The sequence below is a fragment of the Narcine bancroftii genome, chromosome 4, assembly GCF_036971445.1.
Source record: "Narcine bancroftii isolate sNarBan1 chromosome 4, sNarBan1.hap1, whole genome shotgun sequence".
Lineage (NCBI taxonomy): Eukaryota > Metazoa > Chordata > Chondrichthyes > Torpediniformes > Narcinidae > Narcine > Narcine bancroftii.
In genome coordinates this window covers 43,937,434-43,960,012 of record NC_091472.1, presented here as the reverse complement: position 1 = coordinate 43,960,012, position 22,579 = coordinate 43,937,434, and the positions used below count along the sequence as shown (strand labels likewise).

Here is a 22,579-nt window from a genome sequence, read left to right as displayed (position 1 = left end):
GGAGAAACTCAGCAAGTCAAACAGTGCCTTTATGTAGGTGAAGCGACATCACCAACGTTTCGGGCTTGAGCCCTTCATCAAGGTTTGCATCGGTTACCCTTTTGATGAAACGCCTTACTGGTTTTCTTTCAGTATTGGCCCTACCCTATCGTAATCATGGAGTCACACGAGGAATTTGGACCAAAACACAATCTTCTGGAGGGTGAAGTCTGGATTACAGGTTCCCGCCCGAAACGGTGGCAGTTCCTTTCCCCTCTGGACTTCCTAAGTTCCTCCACTAGATTGTGTTATGCTCCTGTTATAATCATCACCAAACTGCTTTACATCCAACCCTGCACCACTTTCAGATGCAAAAAATCCAGCCACCTCATCACAACTGATTTGGTGTCTCAGTTATTATATTCATCACCTATCTTAGTCATTTTATGTAAAATCATTGGGATATTTAACTTAATAAGTAACTTTTCCCACCACATGCCAAGTTTACACTTGGGCCAACATTGCTGTCAACTGCCACTCTGGGGACTTGACGCCCATATAGGGAAGTTATTGCATTTGAAGTTCTGGATTTAGAAATTAATTTCGAAGTTCGCAGATGGAGATTTGTTGGGCCATCGGACTTCATGACAAGGTCAACTCCTATTTGAGAATCGGCACAATTTCTGAACTTAAGCACTCAACAAGATACTAACTATTCATAAAGCCGTTGAATGTGCTTTGACACCCACAATTGTCCAACATTATGGTGTTTTATTTTATTCAAAGAAAGGCTCGGGTGTTGGTGGCGGTATTGAAAATACATTTTCTAAAAAAAATACAATAAAATCTGTTGAAGCTTGCAGGCACGTTATACCAAATAGTTTTAATATTTTAAAATAAACTTTCTCCGAGTAGGCTGGCAAACAGAATATTACAGTCAAAATTGTCGATCAGGAGGGTCTGACAGTCACGCGTTGAACTATGCCACAGATGAAGTGGCATCGTTTCTTCACTCTCTCCCTCCCAACCATCGAAAGAGAGCCTTCAATTCCAACGATCAATCTGCATTCACTCACGCCGGACTCCACTCAAATGTTCACACCTTCCATCGCAATCGTACAGGCACATGGAAGAGTGCAGATGCCGGAATCTGGAACACAAAATAAACAGCTGGGAGAACCCAGCGGGTAAGATAGCATCTCTGGAGGCAATGGGACAGTTCATGTTTCGGGTCCAGATCCCGCATCTTGAGTCCTGGTACAATCTCTCCGCCCGAAACGTTGACCACCCTTTACCTCCACGGACGCTGCTTGGTCCGCTCTGCTCGTCCAGCGTGTTTTTTTTATTTCTCACCGCTCTTCTTTAATTCGTTCATCCAAGGGAACCACGTGCCCGACCCTTGTACAACTGATCACCGTTGAAGTCTCTTGTCGCGATAGGGGCATGGGTTGGCGATGGCACTGTTTGATTTGTTCTTTGAGCCGTTGTTGGACTTATTCTGGAAAGTAAGTTCATCAAATACCACGTTGCCGTGTTTAAGGATGTTTTGCGGGATTACTTTGCGACCTTTTCTGTAGGATCGTGTGGAGTGGGAATTCCTCAGTACCAGGCAGCCCTGAGTCTGGATATTGGGACAGGGATTGTCGAACTCCGATGGAAAGTTGCAAATGTTTAGGTAGTTGGTCTTGGAGTGAGGAAGACCCCTTGCCATCTGTGGTTTGGGAGATAAATGAGTCGTCTCTTTTATGTTATTTCTATGCAGGGTGTTAGTTACTCCGGGAGGCACATAGCATTGAATATTTCACCACCAATATGTTCGAAACAGTTAACATTTCTCATTTCCTTCTGCATTTTCAGAAAGATTGCATCAGAATTTCTCCATTGATTTTCATTACTTTGGAGATTATTGTTGATGAGCTGTAACAGCTGTTTGAAAAGTCATATCTGATCTCGGGAACAAATGTATTTCATCGGCTGCCAGGTGTCTTCGGAGAAATTTGGAAGTGGATTATTGTCCCGCCTCCACCCCCAATTTTCTATCCGATGCAGGTCTATCGGTTGCTAAAGAAGATTATGCGGTCTGGTCCTATTTGCTGTGAATCAAGTCTTCCCGAAAATTTCTGCGTGCGATGAAGGCTTCTTGCTCCACCACCATTCTCCAACTAAAGTACAGCCCTAACATTTTGCAAATCCTCTTGCTTGCTTCACTATGGCCATGGGCAAGACAAAGTATGAAATACTCCAGCTGGGGCTTAAACAGCTGTTCTGGTATTTTCAGCTTTTTAGATATTTCGACGTGGTCTTTTTGTAGGCCTTATCTGCCTGTCTGCAGTGTTCTGAGTCTGTGTATACCCAGATTCATTTCTTTGTTACGTGTGCTCTCCCAGTACAATATCTCACATTTCTTGTTTGCATTCCATTTTGCCCACCAGACCATTCCACTGATATAGTCCAATTACGGCCTTCCACCCCCCCCCCCCCCTCAATTTTTATACGTTGTAAACTTGTTAATCATAGCTCTCCTGCAAGGGAATTACAACAAAGAAAGACTTGCACTATTTAGCAATTTTCCTTCAAAGTGTTTTAAGTCAATAATGCACTTTTCAAGTGCAGTTGGTACCATAGTGTGTTCCAGCCAATTTGTGCTCAATAATTTACCTCAAATAATTATGCCAGAGTTTTTAAAGTTCCTTCTTAAATGTGGCCAGTTACAACAGAATACCTCTCCTATTCTTTGAGAATTGAATGGGATCTTTAACGCCTATCTGAGATAGGATCTATAGAACTATGCCTATTATGTCTGAGAGAGCAGAGAGGGTGGCTATTTAACACCTAAACCAAACCACAGCAGTGCATTTCTCTGTTGGTTCTGCTTTTGGATGCAATCCGAATTTTGTGCTCATATCTCTGGACTGGGAATTGAGCCTACAATCTTCAAACTTGAAAGTGAGAACATTATTAACTGACCCATGGCTGAGAATTTTTCATATTGAACCCTGCAGAACTCCACTGACACAGCCTTTTAGACACAAAAACAAATACCCAATTTTCTTTGCTTTCTACCATTGAGTGAATTTTAATCCCACCTTGAAATTTATTCTTGATTCTGTGCAACTTTATTTTTCTGAGTAGCCTGCTATCTGAAAAATTGTCAAGGTGTGATCTAAATGCTTTATTAACTAGTTGGGCAGTCCTTATCAATCCTCCATTTTTGGTACCTGAAAAGAAGATGAATCAAGTTTATCAGACATAACCGTCCGCCAATAAATCCATGCGGACTATCCTTGATTCATCACCAAAGTCCAAGCATATTTTGACATATATTGTAAAAAAACAGACACTGTTGTTCTGACTTCTTGTGATTCCTTCCTTTCATCCTGAAAAACAGCAACTCTCTGTTTCCAATTACTTAGCTATGCATGCAATGAGAGCCCTTTTTAATGAATGTGTTTCAACGTGGTGGTTTATCAAATGTATTTCCTTCATCAACCCTCTCATTTGTTAGTTGAGCACAAATTCCCATTAATCAATCTACACTTATCTAGATAATTGCTAATTTTGAAAGTGATTATTGCTTTTAGAGCTTTGACCACCATCAATGGTAAACTGGTTGGTCTGTAATTATTGGGATTGCCCCCATTCTCTTTTTGAAAAAAATTGTTAACTTGTGCACTATTTTCCAAACCACATGCACTACCCCTTCATATATTGGTGTTTCCTCGCCCGTGATGATATGATGAGCAATTTCCTCCCTTACTTCCCTCAGGAACTACAGAGGATCATATCTGGACCAGGTAATAGATTAGCTTTAGGTGCAGCCAGTATTTCTAGTGCCTTTTCTTTGTCAGCATCTAACCAATGGAGAAACCCAGCTATATCTTCCTCTGTATAGACCACAGCAGCATTGTCTTCCTTGGAAAACATGTAAATAAAATACTCATTTGGTACCTCAGCTCTCTGCTTTTGTACTTTCTGCACCCATTTTACAATATTGTAATCTCAAATTCTGATACAAATTTTTTTCTTTGATTCCTAAATCTAAATTAAATCCGAAAGCTCACTGCTCTTGATAATGTGGTTCAAATTGATGATTTGCTTGGGGAAAATAGGTCCAGATAACAGGATGTAGGATCTGTGTGACAAGTAACTTTTGTTACACCTAAAATGTGAATTCTAGAACCATCAAGAAATATTTCATTCCCAGCCAGATGTTAAGTGCATTATTAATTAAAATTTTTCAGCAAACAGGCATTGCTGGTAATCCCAATCCTGAATGCCCTTTAGAAGATGGCAGTAAGACTATTTCCTAATCTGCTGTAATAATTCCCACCGTACTGCAGACAAGAGTTCCAGAATGTAGACTCATTGACAATGAAGGTTCAGCAATATTCTTTCCCAAACAGGTAGTTTGTATCTTGGAGGGAAACATGCAGTTGCAGGTATTTCAATGCACCTGCAGCCCATGTCCTTTTTAGTGCAGAGGTTATGGATTTGTGATGGTTCATTGGAAAATTTCAAGCAAGTAACTCTAGTTATTTTGTAGATGGAACTCATTGGAACTCCATTTTGATGGGATATAGAGGAGGGCAAGTTGGGGAGAATTCGTGCTTGAGTCACGGATGGTGTGGTAATCAAGTGGGATGATCTGTTCTGAATGATGTTCAACTTCTTGGGTGCTGTTGGAATTGGACTCTTTCAGACAAATAGCAAATGCCTCATCACTTAAATCTTGCAAGTAATGAAGACGCTTTGGTCTGTCAAAAGTGAGTCACATCACATGGTTAACGTGCCTCTGATTGACTTTTGCACTGAAAAGTTCATAATTGCTAGACCAGTCCAGTAAAATAAATTAATATATGTGTGCTAATATTTGTGACATATGCTTATTGTATACCAGAGTAGCTGTTCACAAGACAGGTATATAAACGGGAAGAGTATGGATGGATATAGTACAGGTGCAGATCAGTGAGAGTTGGGAGAAAAATAGTTCAGCATAGACTAGATGGGCTGAAGAGCCTGTTTCCGTGCTGTGGTATTCTATAGTTCTATCAGAACAAGAAACATTTTCTGCAAACATAACTCAGAATTTGGCTAGAAGGACAAACAATCATGTCAACAGAAACAATTCAGAGGCGATTCCCACTTACTCATAATACAAGTTCCTCTTCTAATATTTGAACTAGATTACTAATTCTTCCAGTTCTATTCTTAGCAGATAGACTCAGTTTAACTGTTCCTTGCACTATTCGACATTGTGTCCTTCTCTGACATTGAGATTGAGAACAAGACTGCTCTTTTGTCATGGTGAATGTGCAAGCAACTCAGTAGCAGTTCATTTACCTACTCTGTCCCTTAGTAGGTGATGGAACAAGCCCCTCCAGGTATAATCTACAGCCTAAAGACCCACAAATGCCCTCTTTTGTGAAAAGATATAGAGATCCTTTCCTTGAAGATTAATTGTGGACTATTGTATTGCTAGAAAAGGCCAAACTCCAAAGTTTCTGATTTCACCAATGATTAGCTCAAACTTTAAATTGTTTTTATTAGTCCATTTACTTGATCAAATAGTATTTGCACAAGATGTTCAGCAAATTGAAAATCCACCTTGGGGCCCATCCTCTTGGGATTCTCCTCTCTGACCCGCCCACTAAATTCTGTTGTGTGTTTGCAGGTTATTAAATTACCTTTGAGCCAGTGTAAATAATCAAAATGTGTGCCAACCCCTTAGATATTAAAACGGTCTGCAGTTTGGTTCTGCATAGGAATAATTTAAGAATTATTCGCAGTTGACATTCAGTCAAACTAATATCATAATTTTTCCGTAAATTTGTTGTTTCAGTTTGAATTGTGATCCTGATACATTTTGTGACTCAGCCATGGATCCCCCTCAATGAGAGGAACGAGGTGTTCGTTTTCCCCGTGTCTGCGTGATGGGTTTCCTTTGGGTGTTTTGGTTTCACCCTTTAAAAACGTTCGGGGATTGTAGGTTACTTGGCGTGAAGGCCATGTTACCGTGCTGGAGGGCTGAATTCAACCGAGGGGGGTGGGGGGGGGGGTCTGGCATGGCACAATCTGTGAACTCCCCATCTGGTTACAAGAATCAACAGAGCACAGACGAGCCATTCTTGCCCAACTGTCCATGCCGGTCTGAATCTCTCTCACCGCCCTCGATCAGTTGAGATATTCCAAGGATAAGCTCCTACCGCAGCGAGCTGACCTAAATTTGAGCTCATGGTAACAGTGTACGAAGCTGTGGTAGATGAAAGTGATGGGCAGTGCGAGAAGGACGATGCCACTGACAACACACATTCCTCCAAGGATTCTTCCGGGAATGGTGAACGGATACATGTCCCCGTATCCCACAGTAGTCATGGAAATAATCACCCACCAGCACGAGGCGGGGATGCTGGCATACGCTTCGTTTTTATCCTCCAGGTCAAGCCCGCTTTCCAACAATTGGGCAAGGGCACCAAATATGGCCATGGCGACGCAGATGAAGACAAGGAGCATGACCATCTCTCGATAGCAACGTTTGAGGGTCAAGCCCAGTGTCTGTAACCCGATAAAATGCCGGGCCAGTTTGATCACCCAGAATATCCTCATCATCCTCAAAACCCTGAGTGTCACTCCAGCCCGTTGTAACTGAGAGTTCTCTCCGGTGAAAAAGGACATCAGCACCGAAATGTAGTACGGGGTGATGGCCATCAGGTCGATTATGTTCAAGGGCTTCCTCATAAAGTCGCACTTGTTTTTCGAGACGAGGAACCTCACAATGCACTCGGCGGTGAACCAACCCATGCAGATCGCTTCGATGATCCTTTAGAACAAAAAATATCAAATAGGTAAAGCAAGCAAAGAGTATTCTTGCAAATCCATAAATGTTTGGGATGGCGTAACAAACCGACATTCAGTGAAAATAACATTTTCAAAGTTATCTCCCGGGCAATTGCCCATTTACTGTCTCAAAAGCGCATGGTGGACACCAGCGAAAAGATTTTTCAGTGAAAATAACACTTTCAAAGTTATCTCCCGGGCAGTTGCCCATTTACTGCCTCAAAAGCGCATGGTGGACACCAGCGAAAAGATTTGCCATATCCATCGGGCTATCATTCTGATAGCATTAAAACCGCCCTCTATCCCAGACGCGAGTGCAATGCCATAACCTTTGTTTTTTAGAACTCAATATAGCGATCAGCTCTCTTGGCAACAATGATATAAATATGTTTTCTTTTAAATACCTATTTTAACCCTGGGAGTAATCTTTATTGCGCGAAGTATGGAGCAAATCTGAATATAATTGTAATATCAAAGACGTCACTAAATTTGTTATATTCCCATTGTACACCTAGCACGCTTCATTACAATACAGATCAATTATTTAACTTTTAGTTTCAATTATTTTTTGGGCGATGGGCTCCTGTAACAGAAGAATAATGGCCTTGTATTCATAACGTATTTTTTTTATTACTATCTCTAGACATCCCAAAGCTCGTTACTATTCGAATTGGGCTTGTCATATGCTGGCAAAATCAAAATCCTTGTAGTAAGCTTCCATAATTGTGCTGATCGGAAGATGTATTTTAGGTGTTAACTGATGGATAAACATTAATTAAGGCTCTAGGGGAACTGCGAATGTTGCTTGGAGCCCATTAAGTGTCGCAGAGAAGGCAAATGAAGCTTGTAGCGTCGTATTGCACGGAAGTATCATTCTAGAATGTGTGCTCAAATCGCTGGAGTGGGATTGGAAGCCATAGCTTTCTGTCTCAGAGACTAAACCATGATAGGAGCGCTCTCTTCGACTTTCCATGTTGTTTTATTACCTGCTGAATTTTACGTCAACTTGCTATTTTTATAAAGTATCCCGTTTAAACAAGGAAGGGAGACACTAAAAGTGTCGAATCTTAAATTTAAAAAATTCCTGGAGTAAATGTAAAAACACTAAGCGGTTAATATTAGCCAAGCACGAATTTTGCTTAATCTTGAAGTAATTAAGTGCAATAATTTAAAAAAAAATCTGCGAATGAGATGAAATTATAACAGCCGAGAAGTTGTGACTATAGAATATTTCCTCGGTAACTTTATTATTCAACTCCCGAGTTTGGTGTAATGAGCGGTTTTATATCAAGTAGTGTTGGAACTCCACTGACTTTCCTCTTGTTTGATAAATCGAACCAGGGCGTTGTTTGGTGCTCCAAAAAAAAAGATAGTTTGCACTAAAAATTGTTTGCAAACACGTCAAGAATCTGATGTGAACGCTTGTAGGGACAACGTTTACATGAAGAGGAGATGGTTATTTCGCAGAAGATTTAACTTAAACTTCAAAATCACGATTGATATGCTTGATTGTCAAAACCTAATTGAATGCAGACGAGGCGATCTTTATACTATCCTGTCCACGTTCAATTTACTATGACGTTGCGGACTATATTCATGTTTACAAGTTGCAATGTTCGGCAGAAACATGTCCACATTATGTTTAGTTTCCGGGAGAGCATGCAAAATAAAGCATTAGCCCGAAGCGAAAGCCTTGACGCCGATTGAAAGTCGGCCCTTTGAAATCTGACATGATTTATTAGAGGGGGAATCCACTGTGGATGCAAAATGCATATATCAGAATGCAAGACTTGCTTTAACCAATTACTAGTCGTGTACAGGTAGACGTACAGACATGAAAGGGGGTGGGATTGAAACAGGGGACCGTCTAATGAGCTGACGAGTCAATAAATTACTTGAGAAGTGCAGCTACACTCGTGAAGGACCATATCCACATTTGCATGGATGAAAATCCCATAAATAGGAAGGCGGAAAGGGATAAATATTGGTTCGGGATTCCAAGGGGACTTTTATGCCCATCACGTGATGTATAATCTCAAAGGCTCCATGTCCAATGAAACCCCTGCCTGTGTTGTTCCTACGTTCTAGAGTGGGACGAGAACCTCTGATTTCGAAGCCCATGTGCCAAGTCTGCCACCTTGAGAGGTGGATCTGTAGCCAGCTCCACGTTTTTGGATTCAAATGAATTTGAATTGGCAAGACGACTTGCACGCCGGGGAGGTCTGTTTTATTTGGTTTTGCCTTGTGAAGTCAAAACGGTGAAAAGAGACATAACAGGGCACACGACAGAAATGTAGATTGAAACCACATTCATGGACAAAAGACGCTCACACCCCGAGATGAGAAAAAGACTTCCATTTGTATGGAAACTCAACACCATAAATTTTAAAAAGGAATTATAGATACCCTGATGGTCCCATTAAATTTTCTGTGTACCTGTGCTCCTCCACACTGTTGTTTTCGGCTGTTTTCCAGTCTGGCAGGGTGCTAGCGCACAACACCACCATGGAAACAATCACAAATAGAACAGACACGGTGGCCAGAATCTGGGCCGCTACAGACGAGGTGGGCTCCTCAAAAGTCCTCCTCATCCTGTCCAGCCACTTCCTATCAAACTGGGAGCTGTTTTTTAACTCCTTCTTCTTCTGCTTTTTCAGCTCCTCTTCTTCCTCTGAGTAGAAGGTGTAAGTGTCAGACATCCTATCATCCAATCGCCTTTGGCAGCAATATTCGAGGTGCGAGCGGTCCAGACCCCAGTAAATTAACTCGTTGTAAAAGGACAACTCACACATATGAGGGACAAACCGGAGCTTCCCGTACTTGACGTAGAGCATGATGAACCCGAAAGCCTCCGAGTGCCTGTCAAAAAAGTACTCGTTCCTTTCGTGGTCATAATCGTCACATACTTCCAGCACCTCTTTCTCCGAGGCGCAGCTGTGAAGTCTGCTCACCCTTCTGAGGGGAAAGTCCTTGATCACATCCTTCGGGAACGAATATCGGGTCCCCCCAACATTCAGGATCAAGGTACCGCTTCCAAATTTCATCTTCTCCCAATCCCGGACGCTGACTTTACTTTCAGCGTGGACTCAGTGCACGGATTTCGCTCTCACTGCTGGAACATTTATTTGCACGGATCCTCCTGGAGTTCCAACAATGTTGATTTCGAAAAGTTGTCAGCCATGGCAATGGGAGGCTGCGATTAGTTCCCTGCGTGGGGATCGAGAGCATCAGTTGATTCTGGAGCTGCTGTTAATCTGCCCCCTCTTTCTCTCGCTCTTCCTGATTCAATCCCACGAGCGGGATACGAGCAAGACTCGAACACTAGAATGACGCGAAAGGTTTCCACTAACCACAGCGCCGCTCCAACCACAGACTGCAATCGACTCGATTCTATGCAATATGACATCCTCGGCAATGATCTGGGTTTACACGTAATACTACACCAACATTCTGACTTCCTTATTTGGACCACTGTGTCTTCACAACTATATTCAAAAAAAGATCATTGAGGTTATACGACGACATGGACTAAATGATCTCTGTTCCCCACCCTCATAAGTAAATGCTTTTACATTTTGGGAAATTATGAAAGCAGTTTAAATAAATTAGACCCTTTTCTGGTGTTTGTTGGACAATTTATTTGATTTTTAAAATCAAATAACTATTGGAATCTTCAGCATGTCGAAGTTCAAAATACATTCTTAACATACTTTACCCGAAACTACTCCCTTGTGTCTCTGAAGGCGCTTTAATCTTACAATAAACTTAGTACGTGTAAACGGAGCAGGAGTTGTACAAATCTCGGTCGCGGCCGCTTTGAGCTGACCGTGACTGTTCATTGACCGTTTTTTTTGTCAGAAATGGTCATTGAGTCAGATCTAAATTGTAAACGGCCGTGTCCGGTGATTTATAAACCATATCAAACACATTTGGAAGCAAAAAAAATGAGTAATGAATTCTCTTCAATTGTTGCTTGAGAAGTGCTGTGAGCTGGAACTCAGGAATTCAAACCAATAGAAGCAATGACTCCATATCGCCAATGTTAATGATAAACGTTAAATTGATGGGACATGCCACGTCCTGAATCAATTTCAGAACAGTGAGTGGTGGTAAATATTTTGATCAGTAAGATTTTTTTTCGAGAGCGAATGCGCACAGACCGTAGTTCCCATGCAAGTTCCCAATAACAAAGAGTAATTTGTTGTTCAATTAGCGTTGCCGCAAAGGAGCAACAATACTTGTCTTTGAAGCAATTGTATTCAGGATGTACTTTCACAACATAAAGAGGTACGTGAAATATTATTTATACAGGACTGCTTTTTCTGAGGCGTTACGAAGCACCGCAAAATCTTTGTTTCCCTTAATCCACCAAGTGAATTTACAAGAGAAGTGGTTCCCCCCCCCCCCCCCCCACCCCACTGCTTTTAATTCAGACCTCTGAGCGGTTTAAAGCATCGCTATAATTTTCTTGTTGGAGCAGGAATAGAATTTACCATTGAAATGAAAGTATATCAATAATTCAGACGCTGTGTTTTTGCCTAGAACGAGCGATGCTTAACCTCCCAGTTCTTTACCTCCATATTGGGTGCAAATGCCCTCTTTGCCATTTTACAATTTGTGATTGACCCAAGAAAAAGAAAGAAAGGCTCTTTTACTCAAAACCATTAATGTCTCAAATTAAAGCGAGGAGCCATCTGGAAGTATTCCAAAGGATAGCATATTCTCCAAACCAGTCTCACGCAGAAACTATCTGAAAAACGCACTCTTTTTCATTTAATTTGGAAAATTAAAAAAAAAATATATATATCCAAAACCTCAGAAATAGAATTCAAGCAATTTCAATTAATATTTGGACTATATTGCTGTAAGTCGTCCTTGATGTTTTGTAGGCGGTGTGAGATAAATGCAAGTCTTTGTTTTCACTCCAGGCGATCTTTACTCACCGGTGAGATCCAATCTTTCAAACCAATATTCCATATTTAATGGTGAGTTCTGAACAAGATGCTTTTGGAATTAGTCTGCACTTCGGCCTATATTACAGTAGGTGTCGTCGTTAAGCTAACTTGCCTCTAACAAGCATTGGGCAAGTGGCTGTACATCACGTGTCAGCAATGTAATGAAAACATTGAGATAGGGTGGAGAGTTTGTGCCTGCAATCACCACAAGCAGGTCAAAATCTCATGTGTTTGAAAAAAAAATAGTTGATGGTTAAACGATTCTTTTTTAAAAAATATATTGAATTACGTACAAAGAGTTACCAGTTTTAAATAAGACCCTCCACCTTGTAATAGACAAAGGGAGACTGGTACAACTCGTATCTGCCAAAATAATATATGGGGCATTGCACATGATCGTCTAACATTTAATTACTTTCACACTGGCCTGGCTTGAAAGCCAGCTTGTCTGGTAATAATAGCAACAAGTAATATTTAATCAACTCGACTGAAGGAAAGCCTTGAGCGCTTCTTAATGTTTGAATTTATATTCTTGTAAAGTTTTAATAGCTATGGAAGTGAAAGATGTGGGTGTCAATGGATGGAATGCTTTTAAACTTTGGCACAACCGGTCATCCTTATGTATTTACAAGCACAAAGCCTTTTTTTTTGTTGTAATTCAACAGATTAGATGAATTTAGATTTAGATGAATTTAGATTTTTAATTCAGTGCTGTTCAGAAATGTGCCATTTATCATCAGATTGCCCGAATATTATGCATACTAGAAGTATAATGCAATGGAATATCTAAGTGATTGGGCAGTACTTCACATTGGAGATTAACTGAAGCAGAGTGAAAGAGGGATGGTGATTTGTGAACACATCTATGGGCATTTAATTTGTTATCTGACTTGCCTGCTTGGAGGTAGCTTTTATGCTTCAAGGAATAAGAATGTTATGAAAAGAATGTTAATTTAAATTTCTGCTCTTCAATAATTGCCAAACTCCAAATATTCCCAGTGACCCCACTGATTGTTTATTAAAGCCTTGATATTGATTGAGTTACCCTGGGAAAGACTGCTGACTTTGGTTTCTCTCCGGCCTTCCAGAGGAATTGAGAGGTTTTCAGAGACAGTGTCCTGGCACACCGGCAATAAAGAGTTGAAGTCTCAGAATGATATGGAGGGAGGGTACACGATCATTGCAGTTTAATGGACCTGGGGTTCCATGCCGGTTTCTGAGGTCTTGGCCTATAAACAGGCTTTTCCTCAGTCAGTCAGTTTCACTGATGGCAATGAAGCGTGCTGAGGGAGCGTGGCGCAGACCCTGCAATCCTACCTCCCCACGTTAGGGAGGCATTACATCGCAGTCACGGTTGCAGCAGAGAGGCAGAGGTGACAGCAACTGCAGTAGAGGGGTGGCGGTCATTGGGAATGTCCCTGGTCACAGGCCGGCATGACCAAGGGGAGTGAAGCCAGGGCAGAGGATGATTTTACAGTAACTACAACTGATCAACTGTTTGCATCAGGTCCCTATCCACCCATTGATATTGTCGGTGCTCGTGGAATGGCAAGAATCGGATTTGGCTTTTATGTTAAAATGTCAGAAGCCCAGTTTGACCATTGTCAGGATTATTCTTGAACTGTATTTTTACCATGTCTTCTGCAAGTTTTTTTTTGCGATGCCTGGACAGCAGACTGAACTGTATATTGGCACACTTGACAATAATAAACTAACAATACTCATATAATACTCATAAATATACCAATACCCATAATATCAATACTGTCGGCATCAGTGACAGATATCTCCCAGTGGCCAACCATTTCAATTCTCCCCCCACTCCCGTGCTGACATGTCAACCCAAATACATTGGAGGAGCAATATCTGATTTTCAGTCTGGGCACTTTCCAACTGGATGGCATTAACATCTACTTCTCCCGTTTCTGCTAGCCTGCTCCCCTCTCTCCCTCCCTCTTTCTTCCTTCTGCCAGTTTTCCACCCTTTCCCTTTAGGACAGAATACCCCGATGTAAAGCCGCATATTCTACCCCTATGCGGCTCTCGGGGTACCCACCTGAAAGAACAGGAGGTGCCTCCGAGCCACAATTTCTAACCCTCCTCTGGGAGGGATAATCGCTGGAGTACTAAAGTCCCCCTAGGTACCTGAATGCAGCTGACAGTGGTCAGGAGCCGGAGTGCGCTCTGAGGCACCTCCCATGCAGCTGTCCCTTTCAGGTGGACGGCGCAGCGCTTTCAGGGCTGCCTATGAATGGTGATTCCAAAGCTCTGCATCCACTTCTGCAGGGGCATTCTTGGTGGAGAATGCACCTGAAAGTGGCTTTTAATTCACGAGGTATCCCTCCTCCCTCTGCTTGCTGGGGTGCCCTCCCTCCCTTAGCCAATTCCTCCCTGCCTATGGGCCTGTGCTCCTCCCCTCCACCATTTTATTTAGGTGCCTGTCTACATTTTGCTCATACCTTGATGAAGGACTCAATCCAGAAACATTGATTATATATCTTTGCTATATAAGGTACACTCTTTGATCTGCTAAATTTATCCAGCATTGAGCTTTTAATACTCTACATTTATGAACATTGCCCATGTCACCTCAAATATAGCCTCCCCTCTCTCTTTCTCTGTCTCACTCACACACAGACATATGTTGCTTCCAAATAACTCCAAGAGCATCCTCCATTATTGTTCTTCCATTTAATTCTCCCTGAATGTCCATTTATCATCCACTGACTTAACAAACACTATATTCTGCTCAGCGAAAGATTTTTTAAAACTCAGATAGACCCAAGAGCCATGAACCGGGATAATGGCCACTGACTGCTATTCAAAATGAGTATCAAGGAAGACTGAAATCCAATTGATCAACTGTTGCTCCATAAGAGAGAAACTATTTGGTAGGTGGTGAAAGGTAATTAATAGAAGCCACTTTTCAGACAGTACAACTCACAGATTTTGCTGAACCATTGATAAACCACTATTTTGGTTTACAGCAACTCACAAAACTAAGATGAGAGGAGTGTTAACATCCAACCCATCTTATGGGGAATCTTTCAGCCTCCTCCAGAAATAAAGCTGATAGGAGAAGTCTATTTTTACTTTGAACCTGCTCTACCATTTAATATGCTCACAATTATCCAAATTCCGTGCCCTTTCCCAGCTTTTTCCCCATGTATTTGATTCCTGAACACCTTCTCAGATGATATATTTAATGATGACTTCAACTGAATTTTGTGGTCAATAACTTCCCAGGTGGCAAAAAAAAATTCTCCTCATCTCAATTGTAAATAGTTTATCCCTTATGTTTATTCCTAGCTTCCTGGTCCTGGCTTCTCTATCAATCAGGAGCACCCTTCATCTAATCTGTCAAATTTTGGAGGTATGTTTGATGTCCATTATTATTCATCTAAGCTCTAAATCTAATAGATCCACTCCCAGCTTTCTCCCTGTAAACCTTGATGCTCTGACTAATCAAATACCTGTCAATCTCTGGCTTAAAAATACTCAACAACTTCATTTCCAGTCATCTGTAACAATGAGTTCCACAGACTCATGACCCTCTGACTGAAGAAATTTTTCTGCATCTCTGTTTTAAATTAATTCTCTTTTATCCTAAAGTTGTGCCCTCTTGTCCTTGATTCCCCTACTATGGGACACCTTGCTACATCTACTCTGTCCAGGCCTTTTAGCATTCAAAATATCTCTATGAGGACCCCCCTCATCCTTCTGTATTCCAATGAGTACAGTCCAAGAGCTACCAAAGTGCATGAATGTACATTTTCCAACATCATATTTCATCTGCCACCTCTTTGATCATTCTCCTAATCTATCCAAGTCTCACTGTAGCCTTTCTGTGTTCTCAGCACCACCCACCCTACCACCTATTTTCGTATCATCTGCAAATTTCACCACAAAGCTGTAATACAGATCATTTATATCTGACATTTTTAAAAAAAGCAGCCACAACTCCAACCCCTGTGCAACACCACTGGTCACTGGTAGCCAACCAGAATAGAATCCCCTTTATTCCTACTCTCTCTTTCTTGCTGAGCAGCCAATGCTCTACCCATGCAAGTATTCTTCCTGTAATTCATGGGCTCTCATCTTGTTGAACAGTATTATGTGTGGCACCTTGTCAAAGGCCTTTTAAAAGACCAAATGCACAACATCCACTGCATTCTCCCCTGTCTAACTTACTTGTGATCTCTTAAAAAAAATGGCAATATGTTTATCAGGCAAGATTTTCCTTGAAGGAAACCATGCTAACTTGGGCCTATCTTTTCATGCACCTCCAGATGTTCCTTAACCTCATCCTTTACAGTTGACTCCAACAGCTTCCCAACCACTGATGTCAGGCTGATAGGTCCATAATTTCCTTTCTGCTTCATGTATCCTTTTTAAATGATACCTTCTTACACAGCGGAGTGACATTCGCAATCCTCCAGTCTATCAGAATCCATTGATTCTTGCAAGATCATTACCAATCCCTCCAAAATCTCTATAGCTTCCTCCTTCAGAACCTGTGTGTGCATTCCATCTGGTCCAAGAGACTTATCTACCCTGAGACATTTAGCTTCCCAAGTACCTTGGCTCTCATGATCTTGACTGCGCTGACTTCTCTTTCCTGTATTCCACGACCTACATGGCAAACTAGTGAAATTCAGAAGCCCTTCTCTGTGTATCCAGTGTAACTCTGAGACAATGTATCTGACAACTAGTTTCGTCTCTGTTTATGCAGCCGAGCCAATGCCCACTTTTCTGTTGTATGTCATAACCCCCAAAAAGCTCATTTCTTTGTTTCAGCTCCACTCAGCACTTAAATCTATGTCCTTGAGCTATTTACCTGTGGAAATAGCTTCTCCTTATTTCACCTGTTAAAGTTTCTCAGGATTTGAACATTTTTCTAATTTCCTCTCAACTTTCTCAGCTCTGAGGAGAATAATCCCAGTTTCCCAAATGTGGCTGCATTATTTAAATTCCTCATCCTTGATACACCTCAATTCATCTTTTCCACACCAAGACCTTGACACACTTAGGAAAGTGTCATCGCCATATTGAATACAACTTTCTACTGGAGAGCTCACATAGTTCGCTTGTTGTTGACTCTATTCTTTTATTCATAAGGACTGAAATCACATGTGGTTCTTTTTAGCAGTATGGGGAGAATATATGGAAATATAACACTGATGGTGCTGTGAAAACCCAGCAGGTCAATTCATGTCTTACTGGGGAAGAAACATGATTTTCTTTTCTCCTGTAGTCTAACTCCAAGTCCAATCAATCATCATAGCTGTTAATGGCTATTTGAAAGACCCTTGTCAAATATTTATTTATTCAAATCACTGTAAAGAAAAATTCCAGTGATGAAGAAGGATGCCAACTATCAACTCCTTTGGTTAGATACAGATTATGAATAAATAGCTACTTACTGGCAGTACCCATAACCTGAAAATTTTCTAAAATTCAGATTTGTTTTTTTTAAAACAGATTGAATGTCACTTAAGTTTCAGAGATACAGTCTGATAACTGCTATTTGATAGAGGTTTCAGCTTGCTTTCTTCTTTATATTCATATTTATCTCATACTAAGCAAAAAGTTAAAATGCTAGAGAATCTCAGCAGGTCAAACACCATACATTATATTTGAAAGATAAAGATACATAAACAATGTTTCAAGCCTGAGTCCTTCATCAAGTTATTCAGACACCTTCCCACATTTTGCTCATACCCTGATGAAAGGCTTAGGCCAGATTCATTGGTTATGAATCTTTATCTTTGCTATATAAAGTGCAGTATGTGACCTGCTGAGTTTTGCCAGCATTGTGTTTTTACTTCAATCACAGCAGACTTTTATGTTTTACTCCATACTATGCATATGTTATATCCTCAGTGTTAAGGGTCAATTCTTTAATGTTACAGTCTTCATTGTCACATCATCCAGCCAGGTTCTTCTCTGGCTGGATCTTGATTTTTCACATTGACTTACCCTGGGGGTGGGAGGGGGGTTAGGTTTTGGGGTGGGGTGAAAACCATCATGTATGTAATCAATTTTTAAAAAATATTTGTATTATAATAATTGTATTTACTGCATATATGGAATATTAAATAAAATATTTTAAAAAATATTAAACACACTATACCTACACACACACACACACACATTTTTCTTTTCATACAATCAGCATTGTACTTTATCCCCTTTAGCACTTGAGTTTAATATTCTTAGTTAGATATTCTTCTTGTCCAATTAATATTTTATGATACTTTTGAAACATTATAATTTAAGCATTCCCAGCATCTTATTTGAACATTTATGCTCCAGTTTTCACATCTGCACAGTATCGTTTACTGGACAAACCTCTTAAGAGTTCTTCTTATCACTTGTCTTATTTTACAGTTACATGGAAATTCTTGCATGTTTTTAAATGTCCCTTTTTACAGTTACTACTTTCCATTTCAATTCATTTATACCTTAGCCATCTGATATTCTTGGCCTACTCCAATAAACACTTTATATTCACTTACTGCTTTACATTGAACCAAACATTTAGAGGACAAAAGGAGAACATTCACTGAAGACAATTCCATTGTGCTGGACAATGGAGGAATGAAATGATTTACTCTGTAGTATTTGCATTTGCCCATATTACTATTTTCCCTTTATTCTATTTCTGCTTTAATGGTATTAATATATTCTCATTTCCAACAATAGTTCAATTATTTTCAATGGAAGGAGTAGATAATAATTCATAGGAACATTACATTTAAATTTTATTTTTAAAATATAGACATACAGCACAGTAACAGGCCCTTCAGGCCCACGAGCTCATGCCACCCAACTATCCTAATGAACCTACAACTCCTGTACATTTTTTGAAAGATGGGAGGAAACTGGAGCACCTGGATGAAACCCACACAGACACAAAGGGCACAAACTCCTTGCAGACAGCACCGGCTTCGAATCCAAGTCTCTGGTGCTATGATAGCGTTATGCTAACTTCTGTGCTGCCCTGTACAACATGTACAAGGAAATAAGAGGACAGTAGAAGGCAGTGAAACCCCAGTTAGATCATGGCTTATCATGTAGCTCAGGGACCCATATATTGGGGTCTGTAAGGCAATCAATTTCTGTCTTGAATATAATAACTGAACACTTATAGATGGACAATTATAAAAATTTAGAGCCCTCTAAATGACCAAATCCTTCATTCTGAGCATGTGCCTCATTGTTATCTCTCCATCTGTGTCCTCCACAGAAATTTTTTTGTTATAATGAGATTACTTCTTCTTCTCCTAAACTCCTGTTAGAAAAAGCCAATGTTAATCTCTCTTCATCTGGCAAACTCATTAACCAAGTAATCAAGGTAATGAAACCATACTGCACTGTTCTCATTCCTTAGGTATGAAACCAAAGCTAAACATAGAACTCCAGAAGCCCTTATAATTAAAGTATGTGTGGAGGTGGATGACGTCTCAGATCAATACTTCAGAATAAGATTCAAAATTCTGAAATGGACCGAGGATAAATTGAATCAGGAGAATCAAGCTGATCACTATTAGATGCACAACAGTGATTGCTCAAGCCATTGTTATTTATTATACATTGAATCTATTCTTGCAATATAAAAAACTGACCAACTTCACAGATGAAATCAGGGAAAGAGCTCAAAACAATAATGAAATCACAAATTGAACACAAAGACTTTGTCAGCTGAATGATAGGCCAATGAACAGCAAATGGCACTTAATCTGGGCAAAAGCAATAGGCTCAGGAAGTTACGAAAACTGAGAAACCCAAAGCTAAACAACCGAGACATTCTAAACTCTGAGGTGGAGAATTCAGGCAGAGTCAGGGTAAGACTGAAATTTGAAGTGGATCCAGAATCGAATAAATTTCCAACACCTTTAACTGCACCTGAAAAGACAAGTGATAATGCGGCAGGCTCATCTTTCAACTGACTGGTTCATAGTTGCCTGTAGAAACTTTCCCATGCCTGTTGTCCCATCAGGCTATCCAGCAGTACTTATTCATGCTGCAATCCTAAAAATACTTGAATACGCGATGCAGCAATGAGCTATTATTAGGTCGGCAAATGGAATGGAGAGCTTGATCTGTGGTATAGATTTCTATCTTTTATGTTCAAAATGAATTGTCTATTCTAATTAATTCTGCAGAAATAAATTGTCCATTCCATTTATTTAATGAAACCAATTACATAATTCAAGATGAAGTGGCAGAAGTCCTGTTCCGCTATGCCATGTGCTATTGAGTGAGTTTTCATATGTTCTAGGCTGCTGACCATGTAACTGAGCTTAATTCAGGACTGGAATCCAGAGCTCTTGATAGATAGCCTATAAATATGGAATGTCAGTGTGACAAGATAGGATGGAAGACAGAAATCAAAACAGAAAGAGATGGAAACATTCAGCAAGCCAGACAGCATCTATGCAAAGAGTAACGAGTTAGCACTTCATGCCAAAGACCCTTCATCAAATTGATATCTTCAACCAGAAATGTTAACTCACTTCCTCCTTTCAGAGTTACTATCTGATTTGCTTTTTAATAATGCAAGCTATTGGATCTTGTATAGTCAGAAAATGGGGACACTCTCCTTCAAGATGTTAAAAATCAATTATTTTTTAGTTTTGCCATATCAATAATAAACCAGTTCAGGAAATCACCCAACAATTATAGAATACATTGTATATGAAATCAAATGTGTTTTTCCTTCACATTTCCATCTGCAGAATTTGTAGTTTTTATTTTTTTAATTTCAATTTGAAGAAGGATTTAGAAAGGTTTCAATGAGTCTGGTTGATTCAATTATATTAATTCCAGTGGACTGCATCAGTTTTCTATTCTCATTTGTAAGAATGCACAGTTCTGACTACCTAAAGGGATTGATGAAAAATACCCTTTATTTTCAGATGACTTTGGCCTTCATTTCTACTTCTACTCCTCCCTCTCCCCATTAAATAAAATAAGAAATACAACAAATATATATTTTTGGAATTCTTGGAGGATCATCAATTTGGCATCTCAATACCAGGGATATATGAGGTTTATGAACCCATTTATCTTTGAAAATTCCATCTGGTGCCTTACACCATGTGTACGACTGGATTTGCATATTTAAACCGCACACTGTTTGTTCCTTTATTTTCTCCTCCTATCTCCTTCTCTAACTTTTCCTAATCCCGATGCAGTCTTCAATCTGAGTTATTAGCTGTTGCCTTTTCCATACTTATTATGGAATAATAAGTATAATTTTTCTGTTTTATTTCAGATTAGGTTAGCCACATTTGGAGTAATGTATGCATTTCTGGTTGCCACACTAGAGAGAGAAAGTGGAAGCTTTGAAGAGGGTACAGAAGAAGTTCACCAGAATACTGCCAGGATCAAAGATTATTCTCTATAAGGAGACACTGGACAAACATGGATTTTTTTTCTCTCAAGTGTCAGAGGCTGAAGTAGTATAAAAATTGTTAGAAGCATAGATAGACAGTCATTTTCGCCAATGTAGAAATGTCACATACTAGAAGACATAGGTTTAAGATGAACAGAGGAAGTTTAAAGGTAATTTGAAAGACAATTTTTTTTGTTTTTACAGAGAACGTGGTAGTTGTCTGAGACTTGGCAGGGAAAGTAGAAGCTGATGTAAAGTTTAAAAGACATTTTGACGGAAACATGAACAATCTGGGAAGGGCACAATATAGACCTTGTGCAGGCAGATCAGTGCAAAAATGATGGGCTGAAGGTCCTATTCCTGTGCTATTCTTCCAAGTTCTATATTCAGTTATCAGGAGTTGTAGATCTTTATTGTTTGATGGCTATTTGTCAGCTGGTCTGACATGATAATAAGTAATAAGAGTTTATTGACCTGTGCTTAAGTATAATGTTCAGATGCACCAAAATTCTTATACTTGGTGCTACCAATCAGTTACGTAAGATAGACCAACTACAATAAATTACCATGATATCCCAAGACAGAAAAATAAATAATAAAAAGAATAGATAAATAAATATTCATAGTTGCAGTCAGTGCAAGAAAATAAAATGATGTTTCAATTGTGCAAACTGATCTTTTACGGGTCCTGGACTAGTTTATGGTTAGAGTGGGAAGTTTCAAAAGCCTGAAAGCTGTTATATAAAAACTCAAGATGCCTTTTTTTTCATGCAATAATTAATTAACTTTAAAATTTTTAATTTAAATTTAGACATGCAGCACAGTAACAGGCCATTTCAGCCCACAAGTCTGTGCCACCCAATTTATCTACAACCCCAGTATGTTATGAATGGTGAGAGGCCCGGGGAAAACTCATGCAAACGCATGTAGAACGTGTCTTTACAGACAGCGTGGGATTCAAACCCCGGTCCCGATTGCTAGCAATGAGAGGGTGTTGCGATAACTGCTATCCCAACTTTGCCACCCTAAAGACACACAAAGAGGCGTCACTAATCCAACACCACCAACAATGAAAGAAAGAGAAGCAAAAGAGAGTCCTTTCATGGACACCATGGTTCTGTGGATTCTTCATTAGTACTCTCACAACCCCCGCTCCATTAGCAAACCCAGGCCTCCCAGTTCTGAACCTCCAATACAGTCAGAAATCTTTTCAGCGCCTGAGGTCTTTCTTGAGTTCCTGAGACTAGAGTGTCTGAACATCATGTTTCTATACCTTCTGCCTGGAGGAAGCAGTGAAAAGAGTTTGTGACCAGGATGATGGGGGGGGGGGGGGGGTCCATTATGCTGTTGGCTACCTTCTTGAGGAAGCATCTCATATTGGTAACATGCAATTCAAGGGAATTGATCCTCAT

General features: G+C 40.1%; 1 protein-coding gene and 1 long non-coding RNA gene across 3 annotated transcripts in view; one reads left to right on the top strand and one right to left on the bottom strand.

Moving 5' to 3' along the window:
* The window catches only part of LOC138760508 (uncharacterized), a 43,885-nt gene extending 21,657 nt beyond the window's left edge, over window positions 1-22,228 (top strand). Inside the window, exons 3-4 of the long non-coding RNA XR_011355670.1 lie at window positions 15,077-15,140; window positions 21,048-22,228. This is a non-coding gene — a long non-coding RNA (uncharacterized lncRNA). The remainder of the gene's footprint in view (window positions 1-15,076; window positions 15,141-21,047) is intronic.
* Window positions 844-10,194, bottom strand: kcng3 (potassium voltage-gated channel, subfamily G, member 3). 2 transcript variants are annotated; one of them, XM_069931135.1, is made up of 2 exons: window positions 9,220-10,194; window positions 844-6,796 (listed from the first exon to the last, which is right to left on the bottom strand). In XM_069931135.1, exons 1-2 carry the CDS (start codon window positions 9,855-9,857, stop codon window positions 6,151-6,153), a joined length of 1,284 nt encoding a protein of 427 aa, XP_069787236.1. In that variant the 5' UTR covers window positions 9,858-10,194; the 3' UTR covers window positions 844-6,150. The 2 variants fall into 2 exon arrangements, with proteins under 2 accessions (XP_069787236.1, XP_069787237.1); XM_069931136.1 differs by having other exon boundaries at window positions 9,250-10,194.
* Window positions 22,229-22,579: the final 351 nt, after the last annotated feature.